The 18,552-nt window shown below is 43.6% G+C and overlaps 2 protein-coding genes, 2 long non-coding RNA genes and 1 other non-coding gene across 22 annotated transcripts in view; 2 read left to right on the top strand and 3 right to left on the bottom strand.

Annotated features, from left to right (window-relative positions):
* Positions 1-1,410: 1,410 nt before the first annotated feature.
* Positions 1,411-4,442, bottom strand: LOC105355501 (uncharacterized). 3 transcript variants are annotated; one of them, XR_013649551.1, is made up of 10 exons: positions 4,313-4,442; positions 4,133-4,240; positions 3,996-4,025; positions 3,570-3,650; positions 2,754-2,822; positions 2,582-2,680; positions 2,305-2,414; positions 2,088-2,205; positions 1,946-2,016; positions 1,411-1,628 (listed from the first exon to the last, which is right to left on the bottom strand). It is a non-coding gene; the product is annotated as an uncharacterized LOC105355501 (long non-coding RNA). The 3 variants fall into 3 exon arrangements; XR_002874940.2 differs by lacking the exons at positions 3,570-3,650; positions 3,996-4,025; positions 4,133-4,240; positions 4,313-4,442 and adding an exon at positions 2,976-3,108; XR_002874941.2 differs by lacking the exons at positions 3,570-3,650; positions 3,996-4,025; positions 4,133-4,240; positions 4,313-4,442 and adding an exon at positions 2,923-3,055.
* Positions 4,443-5,508: 1,066 nt separating this feature from the next.
* Positions 5,509-6,485, bottom strand: LOC144985737 (uncharacterized). 2 transcript variants are annotated; one of them, XR_013649578.1, is made up of 4 exons: positions 6,289-6,485; positions 6,117-6,200; positions 5,860-5,922; positions 5,509-5,634 (listed from the first exon to the last, which is right to left on the bottom strand). It is a non-coding gene; the product is annotated as an uncharacterized LOC144985737 (long non-coding RNA). The 2 variants fall into 2 exon arrangements; XR_013649572.1 differs by lacking the exon at positions 5,509-5,634 and having other exon boundaries at positions 5,782-5,922.
* A 1,514-nt stretch (positions 6,486-7,999) lies between these two features.
* Positions 8,000-13,882, top strand: clcn4 (chloride channel, voltage-sensitive 4). Its single transcript, XM_004066453.5, has 12 exons — positions 8,000-8,208; positions 8,467-8,624; positions 8,698-8,797; positions 8,888-9,075; positions 9,165-9,287; positions 9,660-9,866; positions 9,928-10,008; positions 10,081-10,626; positions 10,696-10,882; positions 10,953-11,351; positions 12,456-12,672; positions 12,755-13,882. Exons 1-12 carry the CDS (start codon positions 8,193-8,195, stop codon positions 12,843-12,845), a joined length of 2,313 nt encoding a protein of 770 aa, XP_004066501.1. The 5' UTR covers positions 8,000-8,192; the 3' UTR covers positions 12,846-13,882.
* Positions 13,883-14,500: 618 nt separating this feature from the next.
* Positions 14,501-18,552, top strand: part of clasp1a (cytoplasmic linker associated protein 1a) — a 45,209-nt gene continuing 41,157 nt past the window's right edge. For 14 of the 15 annotated variants that reach the window (XM_078933902.1, XM_078933897.1, XM_078933894.1 and 11 more), the window contains exons 1-3: positions 14,501-14,748; positions 15,096-15,472; positions 18,315-18,393. In XM_078933902.1, the coding sequence (XP_078790028.1) occupies positions 15,266-15,472; positions 18,315-18,393 (286 nt within the window). In that variant the 5' untranslated portion in view covers positions 14,501-14,748; positions 15,096-15,265. Of the gene's footprint in view, positions 14,811-15,095; positions 15,473-18,314; positions 18,394-18,552 lie in introns of all 15 variants that reach the window. The other variant, XM_078933893.1, reaches the window with a different exon arrangement.
* On the bottom strand, positions 17,843-17,971 carry LOC111946592 (U4atac minor spliceosomal RNA). The gene has a single exon (XR_002872325.1). It is a non-coding gene; the product is annotated as a U4atac minor spliceosomal RNA (small nuclear RNA).

The following is an 18,552-nucleotide window of genomic DNA, read 5'->3' as shown; positions in this document are numbered from 1 at the left end:
CCAAAATGCAAGAGACCAGAACTTTAAAATTAAGCAAAAGTGAACATTTCTACTGATTTCAGATTTTTTGGAAGTAGCTTAACATTGTGCAGCTTGTGATGATGGTGTCGCCGCTAGAAGCAGGTTGGGAATTACCATACCAAGGGGGGGTGTAAATCAGAAAATTATAATCAGAATATCCCAGGATTGTTTTAGACTTTGGAGACACAGAAGAACACCGTTTTCCCTTCTTAGGAACCAGGCAGTGGAGACATCTTTGCATTTTTAAAGACTGTTTTCTCTAAAGTTCTGAGCTGGTTTGGGCTGAGTTGAGTGTGAGAATTTTCCCTCTCATCACTGCTTTTGCTGTTTCCGAAAGAAGACATGGTGAGATCTGAGGAGTATTGTCGAATTGTAAAAAGGTTGCCCACTTTTTTTAGAGAATTGAATAAATTCTTGGTCTTTTAACACAGATTTATTAAACCTCCGGGATGTACCTGGGTGTGTGGATATTTCCCAAGAAATATTAACAGAAATTGGTGCATGATCACTGATTGGATGAATGCTGGAACTTTTAATATTTCATTAAAAGAGATTTACTGACCAATAGTCTAAACGAGAGTGAAGTGGTGATCTACAGAAAAAAAAAAAAAAAAAAAAGGGTTAACCCTTTAGTGTTTGGGTGACATGAGCGCCAAGCGTCGCAGAGACCCAGATCATTCATATACTGCTTTAGAATTCATGCCGACCACCATGAGTGATGCTGTGCCGAGTTTGTCAAGTTGTCTCATGTTCTCATGTCCCCTCCTATGAGAATCGTGGAGTCAGAGTGAACAGAGAGTGAGGTGAAGAATCTGAAAGGAGGAAGAGTTGTCAACATTCGGGCCATAGCCACTATAGCTATACAAAAGTCATTGCTCTGAACTGATATGATTTCCAAAAAATAAAATAGGCCTTCTGGGTCAGTTACTGTATCCTTATTAGAAATTTTAATGTTTTTAATACAGCAACTCCTTTGTTTGGAGTTGTAACTAGCAGAGTACATGAATGGAAATTTTGAGCAGCACAAGAGAGAATCAGCTGATTTACAGTAAAGCCATTTCTGCTTTTAGATCATTTGGATGATTTAACACTTTCAGCGTCTTTGGCCCAGCACCAGGTCCACGCACATTCCAGCTAACAATGTTAAGACTGACTGGGGGAGAACAAGACTAAATGACGCACAGAAAAGGGCTGTGCGCATGAACGTTTCCTGACTGAGCTGCATGCATCCTATGTGAACCTATGTGAGGTCTTTTCAGTTTATCGACGTGTGTGTGCGGGATCGCCTGTGCATGCCCGTTTGCGCACACACCTGTTCTGTGCATAAATACATATTTACCGGGGATGCGTAACCTTTAGACGATTTACATATGAAGAGGACAACAGGCATTTAAAAACCAGACATGCTTTTACTTTCAAACATCAAAATAACAGTTATTATCTTGTAAATGTGACTACACTGACAGGATGGGTTAAAGGGCGGACGTTTCCATGTCCTGTTCGCACAGACAGCATTTCCAATTCTTGGTCCTTGCGTCTTCGTACTCTGCTGCATCTATCGGCAAGCACTGGACATGGAACCACCTGCTGCATTCACCACATTGTATCTGCAAGTCAGAAACACAAATGCCTAACTTAGGGAATGGATATTGTTCAGACAGCACTGCACTATTGTGACATCAGAAGTGATTGCTGAAGACATGGTGCTGTGTGATGAATTTACTTAAGGTTTACAGCACAGTCACTCCCCACCAGGTTTCATAAATATTTGTTCAATGGCTTCAATACACTGATGACATAATTTGATAAAATGGAGAAAAACTAACGGACATCTCCTGAAGGCCATTAGGTGTTCAGATTTACGTGACCTTTTAATATTTTCACACACCATCCTTCTGAACTGCCTCCAATATTGAAAGCTTACCCAGTCAGTGTGAGAAGGTCCAGTACTTAAAGTTGTGCCGCACATAGCCCAGTCGTTAGTCTTATCAAAAACTGAAAGGCAAAAGGGACGTCAATTATCAGCGGGTGTGCAGTGGGCCAAGATAGAGAGGTTATGCATGCACCTAAAGCCTGAAGTAGTGCAAGAGCCAGTTTTTGTCCTTCCTGTGCCATCTCCATCACCGCTGCTTGGAACACATTATTTGGTGGGTCTGAGAATGTTTCCATTAGCGACCGTGCCATCTGAACAGAACAGTATATAATAGCAGCATAAGGACCCAAGTTTCACTGTGGAATAATACAGGTCAGGAACTTGTCCACAACACATTAGTCTTGCTCTACCATGATGGTAATTACACCACAACTGCTTCCATCCTGCTGAAATGGGTGTGTCATGGGGCCGCCCTTCCATTTTATGTCCACGCAATCAGGTCCTCATGTTAAGATACTCCCTGTAATACATTTAAAAATATAAAGTCTACAATATTTCACAAAAATGTATTGTCAAATAATTTACAAAAGAATTTCATAAGTTTACAGGCATACTGGTCTGACAAGTGGTGAAAGCATACTCATCGAAATCTATGTGGAAAGATTAGTGATGTTGATGCAGGATTACCGGAATTTCTTCACAGCATGATCAGACTCCGCCAGCTCTGTCGTAGATTGCACAGGATCAAGCAAGTAGACTACCTTCTGCTGCATTAATGCACTACAACTGAAATAATGTCATGAAAAAAATAAATGCTTTGTATAATATTTCATTTTTGTGCTAATATAAATTCACTCACCAGAAACTTCCAGTGTGTAATGTTATAGTTGACACGGGATACAATGGCTTTGTAGTTCTCAAAATGTATCTGTTTCAGATTGAAAAGAAAAAAAAAGGGAAATAAGCATTTATTTTACTCCACAATACCAATACATGCATATTGCTTTGGCCAAAAAGTCTGAACATACATGCAGCAGCTTCTTTCATTCACAACATCCCATTGAACTGAAATGCAATTTACTTTTGACAAGTTCTGCCTCCAGAACAATTCTCTTGTCATGCACAATCACTCCAGCCACTCCAGTGGTTCATGAGGCAGATTGTGTCTGATACATTAAGTTGACTGGCAGTAAGATGGAAGAGGCACTGGATCTAAACATGAATAGAGAAAACATGCCATTCAGCATTGGATTATATCAAGTTGATGCTCCCAGCTCACATTTATATACCCCTCAACCATTCTTTATCCTGTATGGCTATCCAATGCTCTACACTGGAACCACCGGTTTCTAAGGGCTCATAAGATCAGTATTGTGATCATCATGTGGCGAGTATCCAATGTCACTTCATGATTTGATTGGTACAAACTTCTCCTGTGAGCCACTGGTGAAGTACAAGGGAACAAAGTTCACTGTGGTTGATAATGAAGTGGTTCCCTCTAATCTTGGAGAGAATGACAGAGACAAACACTTATGTCTTTTGTCTCCTCCACAAGTAGTAAGAAAAGAGATTTTGGTAAACATGTAGATGATCTGACATTAAGTAAATTTTGCAATCACTTTCAGAATCAATGTAAGGCATGCATGGGCATGGGATTTACTGTGCATAATCTCACCTCGGACTCTGCCGTTGCACAGATGGTTGCGTGTCCTCTCCTGTGCGTCTCTTCAGATGTGGGTGCAGCTGTTGGCTGTTCCTGTTGTGGAGTGCATAAGTAGAGCAGTATTGCTTTTAGCAGCCACCATAAGCATTGTTATGTAACTCAATGGAACTGGTCTCACTTTCAGAGGTGTGAACCTCAAAGAACATCTCTACTTCGACATTGAAGCCACTTGCGTGAGACATTGGCTTTTATCATTTGTCGGTATAATGTATCACAATATTAAAACAGGTCTTTAATTGCAACGACTGAACATTGGTTACAAGTATACCACAATAATGACTATTCTATAAAGTTGTAAAGTAAACAATCTTTGTGTTGCAAGTTTTAAAAACAAATTGACAGACAGGATATAATGTGTGGTAAAAGATTGGTACAAACCGGTGCCTTCTTCTGTCTCAATGTACGGATCTAAAGGGGTCACAAACACAAATGCTATTGTTTGACGGAAGAACATTGACAAAAATAACTACAATATGTATTTTGGCCGTTCCAGTCCCAAGACAGTTACACAGCACCTCAGGTTCTGGCTTCTTGAATGGCAAAGTTGTTGGTAATTGTGAGATGTAGACACCTTTGCGCCCCTCTCTGCCTTTCTACTACTCTTCAACCTCCACTCTATGGGACTTAAGTTGCAATGAGTCAATATTGGGTTTTTGTACAGCCATGTAATGTGCTAATTCTGAGTCAAATCTTACTTTTTTCTGGATAGTTCTGTGTCTGCATATTCCAGGAGCAGGGTATCATGCATCTTTTGGAAACTGTTACAAAGTCGGGTCACAGTGTTCCGTTGGAATCTAATTTGCTTCAGGTCCCACTGGCTTTTCTCCATGATTCCTTGGGTTCCGTTTGCTACTGTGAAGTTCTACAATATATGGCTCTTGTTGGAATTACAAATTTTCTATGCAGCCAGTCAAAGCATTCCATGTTGATTCAAAGAAATGCTTCCAATTTGATTAAGATATTACCCGTTTCCAGGAACGGCTGACCTCTTTATAACGCTTACTGAGGTGTGTATGCTGGTCCGGTACCATGGCGCCCTAAATCTCCTAAAGATAATAAAAGCATGACATAGGATACGACAGGGGACAAATTATAATATATATAAAAATTATAAATAACATCAAATAGATACAAACCTAACAGAAATATGACCGATGCGGTTGTGTGGTCACATGTAATGCATGTGGCTACTGGCAGTGGGGATGAACCCTTGGATGGGTTTCTCACATCCAATGATGCCACTTGTTGCATCCAAGTAAACGATGTCCTCTTTGCATCTTCTGTAAAACACAGAGCCTTTTCTTGGACCACAACAAATTTCCTTTGGGGTGCAGCATCACTTTCTGCAGGACCTCAGCATCAGTTCCTTGCTGGTTGTCAATAATTGTTTGGAGACTTGTGACCTCATCAGAATGTGGTCTTTTTCCTTCTGCCTCTTGAGTCCATGCTGTATTTTTCAACACTTACTCACTGCATCATCCCTGCACCCCGATTGTACTACAGTTGTGGCAAAATGAGCATAGATTCCAAGTCCACGCTCCGGGGGTGCTTTGTCTGCAGACGTTTGCAGTATTCATTCGTGAATCAGTATGGACTGGCCTGCTTTTTGTCTCCAGGGTGTTGTGGGACACATGTGAACACCACTGCTGCTGCTGCTGCTTTCAAGCTGCTCTCAGTGACTGTCACAGCAGCCTTAACAGGGCAAGCCTCAAAATGACAATATGAGAACCAGGGAAAATGAGGTGCCTTTGTCTTTGAAAGTAGGGTTTTAACATAGTGGTGCAGTACGAAAGTGCAGTATGGATTTACCGATCTGAGACCTTTGGCTATAACATTGGTCCACTGTAGTCCACGGAAGCACCTGCCTGTCTGCATGCTTCTCAAATATTGCCAGTCACTTTTACTGATGTAAAAGAAACAAGGTTGTGGCGGCAAGGGGTATTGGAAGGTGTCCAGGTCACTAGTGCCGGGTGCAGAGAAGACAGAAATCCGAGGAGTTCCCATTCTGATCCAGACTCTAACAGGTGTCAGTTACCAAAATATTATTTTTTTTTTAAACTTATTAGTGGTAAACATATGACAGCATTAAATTGGAAGTTTGAAGTAGCAACAACTACAGTGCCAACATGCGCATCAAAATTTTTTGTTGTTTAAATGGTCAACAATTTCTAGCATAACTTTACAGATTGACATTTTTATGAAAGTGTCAAGTACTTGGAAACATTCAATTGTATGACATTACCTAATCAATACAGGGTGAGGATTTAGATTCAGAATTAAGGCCCTCACCCGGGTTCGGTCCCATCTGTGGAAGAATCACATCACTAGCTTTAAATTATTAGGTTAATCAGTGTTTCATATTGATGACATTGATATCCGATTTAGTGCTGTAAAGGTAAAGTTTGAATGGCCACGCATGCATTGGTAAGTCTACACTAGGTAGACATACCAATGGATAATAGCAAACCACAGTCATTTTCCCACACATTACTATTTTACCATGATGCGTGTGCCATCCCCTGAGGGCCTCTTCTCCGTTTCATTCTTGCTCCCCTCCAAGTCTTTTGTGACCATTGAAGGTTCCTGTAAACAAGTTGAAACATATTGATGCTGAATACAGGTTAATGTCCAACTATTATGAATATCAGACATTTTGATGTTCTACAATTACCTTTGCATAATTGATAGCAATTATATCCATTTTCTTCCTGTTCATACAGGTGTTGGGCACTTGCAACTCCTTGCAAACATTGTCCCAGAGCCCCAGCTTCAGTGCCAATACTGAAGTCAGTGACAGTGGCGCCAGGTTCTGTGAATTTAGAAATGGCTCCTGCAATTTCTTCCACGCTTTTAGACGTTTGCTGTGCCTTTTATGCAAAACAAAAAAAAAAAAAAAAAGTGTCAGTGTTACGTGCTTTGTTCACATAGCAAGCCACAACGTGATCTACATTGTGCACAATGTGACCAATAAAAGAAATAGCCAACTATGTTCTACTGCTCCAAAGGGTGAAATATTGATGTTATACAAACCCTTCCAAATGTGGAAAACGCACAAAACCTGCAAGCACAAAAAAAAAAAAAAAAAAAAAAAAAAAAAAAGGTACACTGGCAATTGGTGTGTCAATACCGACAAGCACATACATAAGGTTTTGACTGTAACTAGAGCCTCAAACCACACAAATAATCTTTGTAGGTCAAAGTCTCTTTGTAGAAAGACAAACACATCAGAACTTCTAATTCTTTTAAGCTGTACAGCAAATTGCACAACCTCTTTCTACATATATTTGGAACATAGATTTTAATACGGCAGATTCAGATTTCACAATGTCTATCAAGTTAATTATATTTGGCATAACTCAAATGTAAATAGTGATGGAGGCAAATAAGTGAAACCTCATAAAAATAACACTTACCCTTTTCTTCTCAAAATAAATTCAATAAAAAATCTAAGGTCCTGCAAACCAACAATCCAGGAATTTTGATATGCTCACACTAGTCTAGGCAATACCAAAGTGGGCAGTGGAGCTGAAAAACTGAGGTTATTTATGTATGAGGTCCTAATTGTCTGTCAAGCCACACCTTGTTGAATGACCAAGAGTTTTTGAATGAAGCTTGACGAGTAGTGATAAGTGGTTTGTTTCCAACTTACATTTCTCAAAGCAATTCAGACAAATATATTCGAGAGATAAATGGTAGAGAAAATATAAAGATAGAATATGTAAAGAAAATTAGAAAGGAAAGTGATCCTAAACTCCAAACGTGTGATATTAGTGAAAATAATTACCAAGAGAACTATAACTTTAATTTCTCCAATTTTCTCCAGTCATTTTTCTTCAAACTTGCCGTGATGTTAGTGAACATCATTACCAACAATAATCCAGTGAAAGTTTTGCTTCATCTTTGAAAATAGTGGCATTTTGGATGGTTCAAACTATAAAGGCAGGATGCTTAGGTGACCTATAACTTTAATTTCTCTAATTTTCTCCAGTCATGTTCCTTCAAACTTGCTGTGATGTTAGTGAACATCATTACCAACAATAATCCAGTGAAAGTTTTGTGTCATCTTAAAATGAAGCAACTTTAGAAAGATTTGACATGACAAGACCAGATGTGCCCTTTTACTAATTTACGTGGAGTATCTTCATTTCTGTTTGATTCAATTCCATGACATGCTCAACAACAAAGATCCATTAGATCTTAAAATAAACATCAAGAATTTACCGTTTTTGGTTAAATTCCAGGCTGAACTTGCAGAACATCGGTTTCTTTAAAGTATTATATGTTGTGTCTTCCTGAACGCTTCTCTTAGCTCTCACAAATCCGCACTTGGTGCTCCGTTTTTTCGTCATCCAAGTAAAAGGTTTTAACAATAGACGATCTCTGCTAGTTGAACGCAACAAACGAGAAGTTACGGTGGTATCGCGAGACCATCAGGCTGAGCTGCATTTTGTCAGCTGCATTGGGTCAGTTTCTTTCTAAATGTCTAAATCCTGTGTCCGATATTAACTGCTGTACATGAAGTCATAGTTTAACAGGAACTTCTACAATCTCCGGTGCTGAGGAAGGACCCAAAACATGGAGGCTGGTGAAGGTAAAAAAAAAAAAAGTGTTTATCAGTGTTCACATGCTAACGTTAGCTTCGGGAGCTAACGTAAATAAAGATGCTAGATGATCTCTCTGTTCTTAGATTGTAATTTATTTAGACATTTTTAGATCAGGGACAGGGTTTTTGTCTCACAATAATCACGCTGCGTGTCATCATCATAATCATTTTAAGGATTTTTGTTTCATTCTCAAATATTAAATTGGGAATTTTCCACCTGAGTGCAATGCCATTGTCGTCCGCCAGGCGGCAGCGCCACTACCACTCCCGCAGAGGAGATCAACGGAGCTTCAACCTTAATGGACTTCTTGGATGAACCTTTCCCTGACGTCAGCACGTACGAGGACTTCCACACCATTGACTGGTTGCGGGAGAAGTCCAGAGACACGGACCGGCACCGGAAGGTCCGGCATCTGCTGGTTAGGGTTTGTGATCTTGGTGTGTTCTGGCTCCTCATCACCATATTTTCTCCTCCAGATCACCAGTAAGAGCAAGGAGTCCCTCTGGGAGTTGATAAAGGGCCTGCTGGATGCCTGGTCAGGATGGGTGGTGATGCTGCTCATCGGTCTTCTCTCAGGTCAGTTCGATTAAGGTCAGATTGAATCGGTATCATCTGTGAGGTTTTACGCATGTACCAAAGATGGCGGCGTATTCCTGATCTCCGTAGGAACGCTGGCCGGCGTTATTGACCTGGCAGTGGACTGGATGACAGACCTGAAGGAGGGCGTCTGCCTCTCTGCTTTCTGGTACAGCCACGAGCAGTGCTGCTGGACCTCCAACGAGACCACCTTCGACGACCGCGACAAGTGTCCGCAGTGGCAGAAGTGGGCGGAGCTCATGACAGGCCATTCTGAGGTCAGAGCTTGTCATCCGGAAAAGAAGAGACTTGTAGGGTACTGAGGGTCAACATCTGATCGGTTAAGCTATTTTCTGTGGCGTTTCAGGGAGCCGGAGCGTACCTGTTGAACTACTTCCTGTACATCCTGTGGGCTCTGCTGTTCTCCTTCCTGGCTGTGTCGCTGGTTCGGGTTTTTGCCCCGTACGCCTGCGGTTCGGGGATCCCAGAGGTACGCACGGTTACTGTATCTGCGAACTGGACCGAGCTTGACGTCACCCGTAGAAAAGGGCTCACTTCCAGCTCCAAACAAATTCAGTCACCATTTTTTTTCGGTGATACGGATGCCGCCATGTAATCGTCAGTAAGTAGTGATTAGTCCGCATCCATGTAGGACATGGTTTCCATGGCAACCATTTTTGCTGATCATGTTTGAACTTGTTAGAAGGCCACAGCCCACCACTGACGGTCTGGGGCCTTCTATTTGGAACACGAGGGGGGAGGGGCCACTCATTCCAGTTCTCTTAACAGTTAATGTTTGGAACCAGGGTATAAATCAAAGGATGTGTGTGGACGAACAATTAGGTCTTTTTCTTTCTTTAAGATTAAAACGATTCTGAGTGGCTTCATTATTCGGGGCTACCTTGGAAAGTGGACCCTGCTGATCAAAACCGTCACCCTGGTTCTGGCGGTATCGTCGGGTCTCAGCCTGGGGAAGGAGGGCCCTCTGGTCCACGTGGCCTGTTGCTGTGGAAACCTCTTCTGCAGCCTCTTCTCCAAGTACAGCAAGAACGAGGGCAAACGCAGAGAGGTATGCCGATGGCGCCGCTCGTCCTGGCTGAACTCCACTTGACCCCGTCTCTCTCCTGCAGGTGTTGTCGGCGGCGGCCGCCGCTGGAGTTTCGGTGGCTTTTGGAGCGCCCATCGGAGGAGTTCTGTTCAGCTTGGAGGAGGTATCTTAGAAGTTGTGATTTATTGCAATTTTTGCCACTTGAGCGATTTTTAATCAAACTCCTCTCCTGCAGGTTAGCTATTATTTCCCTCTCAAGACGCTGTGGCGTTCCTTCTTTGCCGCTCTGGTCGCCGCCTTCACTCTGCGCTCCATCAACCCGTTCGGAAACAGCCGGCTGGTTCTGTTCTACGTGGAATACCACACTCCCTGGTACATGGCGGAGTTGGTGCCCTTCATCCTTCTGGGCGTCTTTGGCGGCCTCTGGGGAACCCTCTTCATCCGCGCCAACATTGCTTGGTGCCGCCGGCGAAAGACCACCCAGCTGGGGAAGTATCCCGTGCTGGAGGTGATCGCCGTGACGGGGATCACCGCCGTGTTGGCGTATCCCAACCCGTACACACGCCGCAGCACCAGCGAGCTGATCTCGGAGCTCTTCAACGACTGCGGGGCGCTGGAATCCTCGCAGCTCTGCGATTACATCAACAACCCCAACATGAGCCGGCCGGTGGACGACATCCCCGACCGGCCCGCCGGACCCGGCGTCTACAACGCCCTGTGGCAGCTCGCCCTCGCCCTCATCTTCAAGATCGTCATCACCATCTTCACCTTCGGCATGAAGGTCGGTGAGAGGAACCGGGTCTGGGTTGTGGTGATCGCTGGAGTCTAACGTTCTTCTGTCTGCTTTCAGATCCCGTCGGGTCTCTTCATCCCCAGCATGGCCGTTGGAGCCATCGCTGGGCGGATCGTGGGGATTGCCGTGGAGCAGATGGCGTACCACCACCACGACTGGATCATCTTCAAGAACTGGTGCCGCCCCGGCGCCGACTGCGTCACGCCAGGACTGTACGCCATGGTGGGAGCCGCCGCCTGCCTGGGTGAGCCAGAATCGAAACAAGGATTCTTCAGAGCAGGTCTTGTTGCTAAGCAGCTTTCTCGTCTCGCAAGGCGGCGTGACCAGGATGACCGTCTCGCTCGTCGTCATCATGTTCGAGCTCACCGGCGGCCTGGAGTACATCGTCCCTCTCATGGCCGCCGCCGTCACCAGTAAATGGGTCGCCGACGCCTTCGGAAAAGAGGGCATCTACGAGTCGCACATCCAACTCAACGGGTATCCTTACCTGGACGTGCGGGACGAGTTTACCCACCGCACCCTGGCCACAGATGTGATGCGGCCTCGCCGCAGCGACCCGCCTCTGGCCGTCCTAGCGCAGGACAGCACCACAGTGGAAGACGTGGAGACACTCATCAAAGACACGGACTACAACGGCTTCCCGGTGGTTGTGTCCAGAGAGTCGGAGAGACTCATAGGCTTTGTCCAGCGTCGGGACCTGATCCTCGCCATCAGTAAGTCTGCTAGACCGTACCATTATTGTTTGTCGCTGTTTTTCCTTCTTACTATGTTACTTTGCCCCGCCACATACTCAAAACTCACCAGGTGAAAACACATTTTGGGCATCGTGAGTGACTCCTCCCCCGCCAAAAAACAACAACCATGACATCACAGCGGGAGAAACCATCAAAAATGAATGGGGCCAAAACCTCTTATGGGGCGCAAAAGAAAGAAACCAAAACACACGGGTCAGGCAAATCCAAAGGAAGTTCTGAAATTATTATGGGATGGCCACAGGACTTCCGGCTTTTATGGCAAAGCGTTAAATTTGGCGATGTTTTCCCACAATATGTGACAAAAAATGTTTTGCAACCAGAACCCAAGTTTGGTTAAACTTTGACCTTGAGGAGAGGACGCCATCTTGAATTTATAGAATAAATTTCCTTTGGAAACCCTCTAGTAATTAAATCTCCCCCTAAAGATTTCGATCTATCGCCTTTTAGCATCATTGCGAAGCTACTTTCAAAAATATGTTGGAATTAGAAGTTCTACATTTTGAATGGCGTTCGTGTGGCGAGCTTGCTAAAATGGCATTCCCCCGTTGATCGCGCATTTTTAATCGGAATATTATGAAAACTTTGTATATGAATTGCTGGCTCAAGCTGAATAAAATAATAGAACATACAAAATGGCCCTGCGACAGACTGGCGACCTGTCCAGGGTGTCCCCTGCCTTCGCCCGAAAGTGGCTGGGATAGGCTCCGGCAGCCCCGTGACCCCATAAGGGAATAAACGGTAGAAGATGTATGAATGAACATACAAAATGAGGAATGTGGGTCTGGTTAACTATAAAAAGTCTGTTGCCAAGGAAATCCAAAAAATTACTTTAGCAGATTCTTCAGCAAATCGCAGAAACTTATTTTTCAAGCCCAGGTGACCAAAAAATAAAATGGTTGCTATGGAGATAAAACAAACAGAAAGCCGCCATTTTGCATTGCAATAATTGTTTTTAACATAAATTTGTCACCCGACTAAGGTGGTAGGGGTAGAAGGTTGAAATATTTTTCTTTTTTTCAAATCTGGGCCTGATTAAATGTTTGCATCCCCTTCATTTGCCAGAAAACGCACGCCAAAAGCAGGACGGCGTGGTGAGCAGCTCGGTGGTCTACTTCACGGAGGACGCGCCGCAGCTGCCGGCCAGCAACCCGCAGCCGCTGAAGCTGCGCCGCATCCTCAACCTCAGCCCCTTCACCGTCACCGACCACACCCCCATGGAGACGGTGGTGGACATCTTCCGCAAGCTGGGCCTCCGCCAGTGCCTGGTCACGAGAAGCGGGTGAGCACGGAGCTCGGTGTCAAAGATGGCCGACCGGCTGGCGTTGGTGCTGTTGCTAGAGGTGTTGTTTGTGTGTTTGCAGGCGGCTGCTGGGCATCATCACCAAGAAGGACGTCCTGCGACACATGGCTCAGATGATGAACCAGGATCCCGAGTCCATCATGTTCAACTAACCAGCTGTGTACAAACGCCACTGAAGCATCCCGCCCCCCTCCCCGTCCTCTGACAGGCAAGCCCCGCCCCTCACCTCCATGCGGACCGCAACAATAAAAGATCCCTATTCATTACAGCTGCGTTCATTTAAAAAATCAAAAGAAGGCAGCAAAAGCGGCGAGGTCTATGAGGTTGTACTGACGTTTGGGGTCCAGCTGGGGTCTGCAGGATTTAGCGTATAGCTTTGATGGGCAAGCGGGGGGGGGCTGTGCCAGAAGGTCATGACTTCATTAAAAAAATGGTTTTGTGTTTGTGACAGCCTCCACTCTGTTTATCAGAAAACAAACAGCTACAAGCTTACACCTTTCACAATAAAAGTTTGACGAAGGGCATATCACAGAAAAAATAAAAAGTCATGTTGAGAAATGTGTGGCATTTCAAAATAAGAGTGAAGACCAATGAAACTCTATAAAGTTAACGTTTTAATAAGCTTTTAGTTAAATGGTTTATTTAATTTTTTGGGGCTTTTATTTGCCTTTTATTGAAGCTTCCAATGTGACAGACTGAGCTTGTTTTATTTATTTCATTTCTTTTTGGAGTTTCTGTTGCACTTTGGGGTTGTTGCTGCAATGCTGCCATGTTTTTGTGAAGGCGATCCTTTTCCTCCGAGTTGAAACTGTTTGTGCTGCTCGTGTTTATTCTGAAGGAGACTTCAATGGACCGACTTTGACTCGACGCGCTCCTCCTTCCTGCTCCTGTTTCTGTACCGTAGGTTCTATTCTGTGTGGTTCGGTTTTGTTGTGAAGCTCAAACAAGACAGGAAACTGTTTTGTTGTCAATTGCCAACAGAATGTACTGAGAAGTTTTATTGTATTATGTAAATACTGCAAATGACCTGTGAAAAAATGTTTTATTTAATTCAGTTTAAAGCACTACCACTGGACTAGTTTTTGTTGTTGTTTTTTTTAACAGAAACATGGTTCACCCTGACCTCCTTTGCACTTTTCTTTTAGGTTTTGCAAACAAAAAGATGATCAAATAAATTCTTAAAGATTAATTTCTGTGTCTTTATTAAATGTTTTAATGAAGGTTGGAAATGCTTAACCTAGAGTAACAGTTATATGAAGTTTAAAAATAAATTTAGAATACTGTTTCTCTTTGAGGATTATGTAAGCACTTTGTTAAAGCTGAATAGCTATTTCCAAGAACAAATTATAATTATTTTTTTTAATTATATGCATTTTATTTATGTGTATTATCAATGCTGCATAGAATATACATAAAAAATATACAAAAAAAGATTTTAGTTGTATTTGTAGTAATAAAAATCCAAAAATCCTGTATTTTCTTTAGAAAATACAGGAAATTAAATTTAGGACCATATAGCAGAATTATATACAGTGAAGTATTTCACAATAAAGCAATTGCATTCAAAAGATCGGTCACTGTCATATGTGTAAATAATATACTTATCGAGTTTATATTGATTTTATAGAGACACTAAAATTACACTTGTTCAAAGTGAACTCAACCGTTTAGTTGGAAACCTTTTATCAATAAAGTTTCCGGTTTTGGAGCAAATCAAGCCATTGTCGCCTCCTGTAGTTATTCATTTCCGCCACCAGGTGCCGCTAATCGGCTGCCTTTATTCTTCAAACTGTACGGCGTCCGATGTGGGACAAAATTTGCATTAGGAAAATTTCCTACTTTTCATATGAATTGAATGAACTGGTTTTCAGTACTTTAGCACATTATTAGTGGAGAAATGTTTTATCACTAAGCCCTCACTGGGTGCTCGTCCAGGAAGGCAGACAGTGACACCGGAGCCGTAAAGTGAAGTCACAGCGGTGTGCGGACACCAGCCAGCATCGCCACGGCACTTGTGACTTTTTTTTTCTCCTAAGGAACGGGTCTGTCCATCCGGTGAGTGGATGTGTAACCGGTCACCGCGTTAATAAATGATTAGTTAACCCCAGTAGGAGCAGGTGAGTTAGCCTTGAAAGCCTGCAAATGAGCCCTATGTTTTTAGCTAGCTAACGGAGTTAGCAGCAGCAGCTGTCGTGGGTTTTTCAGACAGAGGCTGGCTAGCCTGGATGCTAACAGCAGCAGCAGCTAGCAGCTGTTGACATTCACCTGAATATTTGATTTTAGCTTCTTAAAGAAAAAGAAAACGTTTCATTCAGGGCTGTAGGTCTACAGGAAGAATCTGTGTGTCATCTCGTCCCGCCGCTCTGAGGTTTGCTAAGTCTGGTTCTTTTGTGTGGACACAGGAGGCAGACCTACAGGATGATGAAGAGCCGCCTAGTTTCGCCGCAGGATTTCTCACCTTCACCCGCCGCCTCCTAAACCTTCAAATCAGGCATTAGAAACAGAAACAGACTTGTCTTAGGAGGGGCTGACGTCACAGGAGAGGGAGCAGGCGAACTGATAACCAGGAGCCATGGAGGAGCAGGGGCCGGTGAGCATGGATCACCTTCTGGAGCAGGTGATGCACAAGGACCTGGGCAGGAGACTGCAGGTGGGCCAGGAGGTCACGGAGCTGCTGATGAGCGAGGAGAGGTGCCCGGACCTGGAGCAGGACCAGGCGGCGCTGGACCGGCTGGTGGATTCTGTGGCCAGCTCCTGGGTGAACTCCAGCAACTTCAAGGTGAGGAGATCCTTGGGAGTTCACAGCGGAAATCGGGCCTGCGAACGCAGAAGATTCGCTCCTGTTCTGCGTTTGCTGAAACATCTGGTTGCTGGTTGAGGTCGACTGAGGTCAACCAGGCTATCAGTGGATTTCAGAGCTTCTCTGTGGCTGACAGGCGGGTTTGCCCCCCTTTTAGTGACTGACTGATGTTGGATGCAACAGCATGAATCTAGTGCCCAAATATCACAAGAAAAAGCTAAAAAGACAAAAAACAAAATAAATAAGAGAAACTGAAGGCAATCTTACTGTTTATTTGGCTCAGCCGTTTTTTTATATCATTTATAGCAATCAGTCTGCAGCCGTCTGTTTCTGACCGATCAAAACCTTAGTAGGAACCGGATATTCCTGCTACATTCCTGCTTTTTGTTTTGCTTTCATTACATTGTTACTTTTGTAATACATATAAATTAAATACATTTTGGCATGAATAAAAACAGAAATATAAAATAAAAAAAGCATTTACTTAAAATGTGAAACTTTTTTTTTTTACTTTTGACAGCTCATGCAACTTCCTTTCAAAATAAAAGACATCCTGGATCATGGCAGCGCAGCTAACTAATGATATGTTCTCTTCTTACACCATAAATTTATAAACTTAATTAACTTAAGTGAAATGATCGGTCATTTAGTAACCCTTCTATACATTTACTTTCACTGTCACCTTTAATTCTGACAGTAAATGACAAAAACAGGAACTTTTATTTGCATAAAAGTGTCTTTTCTATTCATTTTCCACTCCAAAGTCTCCGTTTGCCACAGAAAGCAACATTTAAATTAGTTGAGTGAAAATAATTTGTGTACATATTGTATAATTTGTAACACACAGCATTGTATATTAGAAGTCTGATTCTGCAGCTTCCATTTGAACTGTGGTTTTGATTTGCTCCAATCTCATTGGCTGAGACGCAAAGATCAAAGAAAGGGCAGCGCAGACGAGAAATTTAGACAAAAAACGGACAAAAACCTTTATTAAGACATTTCTAAACAACAGATTTTGGTTTTCCCAGCATTCGTTTTGGTCAGCATGTGTTGCTGCTGATAAATATAACTGTGGATTGTGATCATGTGACTATTTGTGGTTAGGATTCAATTATTTATTGTATGTTCCACGGATTTTCCTTTTTGAATGATTCGGGGTTACCTCCGTGTTTGGCTGGCCGAGCAGCCGTGTTGGTCTGTCCAGCGTGTCGATGACCTGATGACGCTGACAGGAAGTGACCTCACCTGTGTGCCCTGCAGCGGCGGCTCTCGCTCACTCTGAAAACCGCTTAAGGAGCTGTGAGGGGAGTCTGGACGGCCCACATGTGAGCCGAGCCGGAGGAGTCGGGCCGACGGCTCCAGCTGTGCTCCCAGCTGTTGCAGAGGGTTGACTGGCTTTACTGTGTCCAGCTTGCTGAAGCTGAATGACCTCATGTGTCCTGCACAGCCAGCAAAACTGACTTGGGTTGGGTTCAGGAGGGCTCTCTGGTGAGGGATCTGAAGTGTCAGCGGTGATGGGAGCAGCTGCAGACCTCCATCAATGGCCTCCTCCAGTTCAAATCACTGATCTGCTCATGGATGAACAGAGCAGTGGCGCTTTCAGAGGCGGAGCCCTCCAGAACGGAGCGTTTTCCTGCCGCCACATCTGTCCATAATGAGGGCAAGCATTAAATTTACCAGCACCATTAGCCCAGTTTCCTTCCCCCCTGTGACAGATCCACTCACCGCAGAATGCGTTGCAGCATGTGTGTCAATGCAGCGGCTGCTAAACGGCTGATTCATTCGCCCCTCAGGACAGGAGCGGCCGTCCGTCCGTCCGTCTGAGCCGTTTAAGGATGTCATGTCAGCAGATCCTCTCTATTCTTTTCTCTGTTGTGTTGAAGCTACTTCTGCTGCTATTAACACACTTTTCTAAAGCTCTGCCCATTTCATGTTAAACCTGTTGTTGTTGCGATAGACACATTTGATTTGCAGCTCATCTGTTCGTTTTCATGAGCGGATGAGGTTAGTGCTCGGACTGTTTGGAGTTTTTTGCTTTTGTTGTAACAGAAGTCTTCACATTTGGAGACAGTAGGCTTCCATATCTCAACACCGCATGGCTCCATAATGGATCCTAGAATCGCATTTGTTGTAGTGAATTAGATGTAATTTCACAGTGATATCACTAGAGGGCGGTGGTATACAGCTTCTATTACATTTCAGTAACACGCTATAGTTCCAACAAATGGCAGTAGAGATGTACTACTGTCGGTGCTTTAAAGCAAGTCATATAAATGGCCACCAGAGGGAGCCGGATACTAGTGTTTTTTTATTAGTCATAGAAATGTGTTTGGTCCTCAATGTTTGAGGGTTTCCAAAAATTGCACCGTAACCTAAACATAAAGTTTAGGAGATGCGAATGTGTTGGTAATGGTGTCAGCAGGGAACTCTCGCTAGACGCTCATTGAGTTTCCCGTTTCACCCCAAGACTAGGATGGTTGACCGCTTCCGGGTTTGAAGGCTTCTAGTGAAATGTGAGCGTAGTGCTTAGTCATGGTTCAGGTTCATGTCAAGTTTTAAAATTACAAAGTCAAGAAATACAGTCTTTCCAGTTTATTAAAATATGTAAAGACGATCTCCTATACGCATTTAGCGCCTTTGCAGCAAGGGTTTCTGGTTTTGACTCGTTACCCATAATGCTTTGCAGCGGGGATTCAGATTCTCCGCTGCTGCGGGTTTATGGCGTCTCATCTGCTGTTTCTGCGTGTGCACACGCACGTGCCTCCGTGTGTTTTAGTTGTGAGTTCTTCAGCAGCCTCACAGATGGATTTGCGTTCGTCAGGTGGTTCTGCTGGGGATGGACATCCTTTCTGCTCTGGTCGGCAGACTGCAGGAGAGGTTCAGAACTCAGGTGGGAACAGGTGAGTTGTCCTCAAAAAATATTACTCCTTTTTTTTTTCTTTTACCTATTTTGTTTCTTTATCAAATATAATATTGATAGTATTATATAATAGAAAATAAACTAATTTCTTTAAAAATCATCAGATTAGTTTTATAGACTTTAACTTTTCACTGCAGCT

Source organism: Oryzias latipes, chromosome 2 (assembly GCF_053564925.1).
Source record: "Oryzias latipes strain Hd-rR chromosome 2, Olatipes_Hd-rR_3.1".
Lineage (NCBI taxonomy): Eukaryota > Metazoa > Chordata > Actinopteri > Beloniformes > Adrianichthyidae > Oryzias > Oryzias latipes.
The sequence above is the reverse complement of the archived record's forward strand: the minus strand, read 5'-3'. Positions and strand labels throughout refer to the sequence as shown.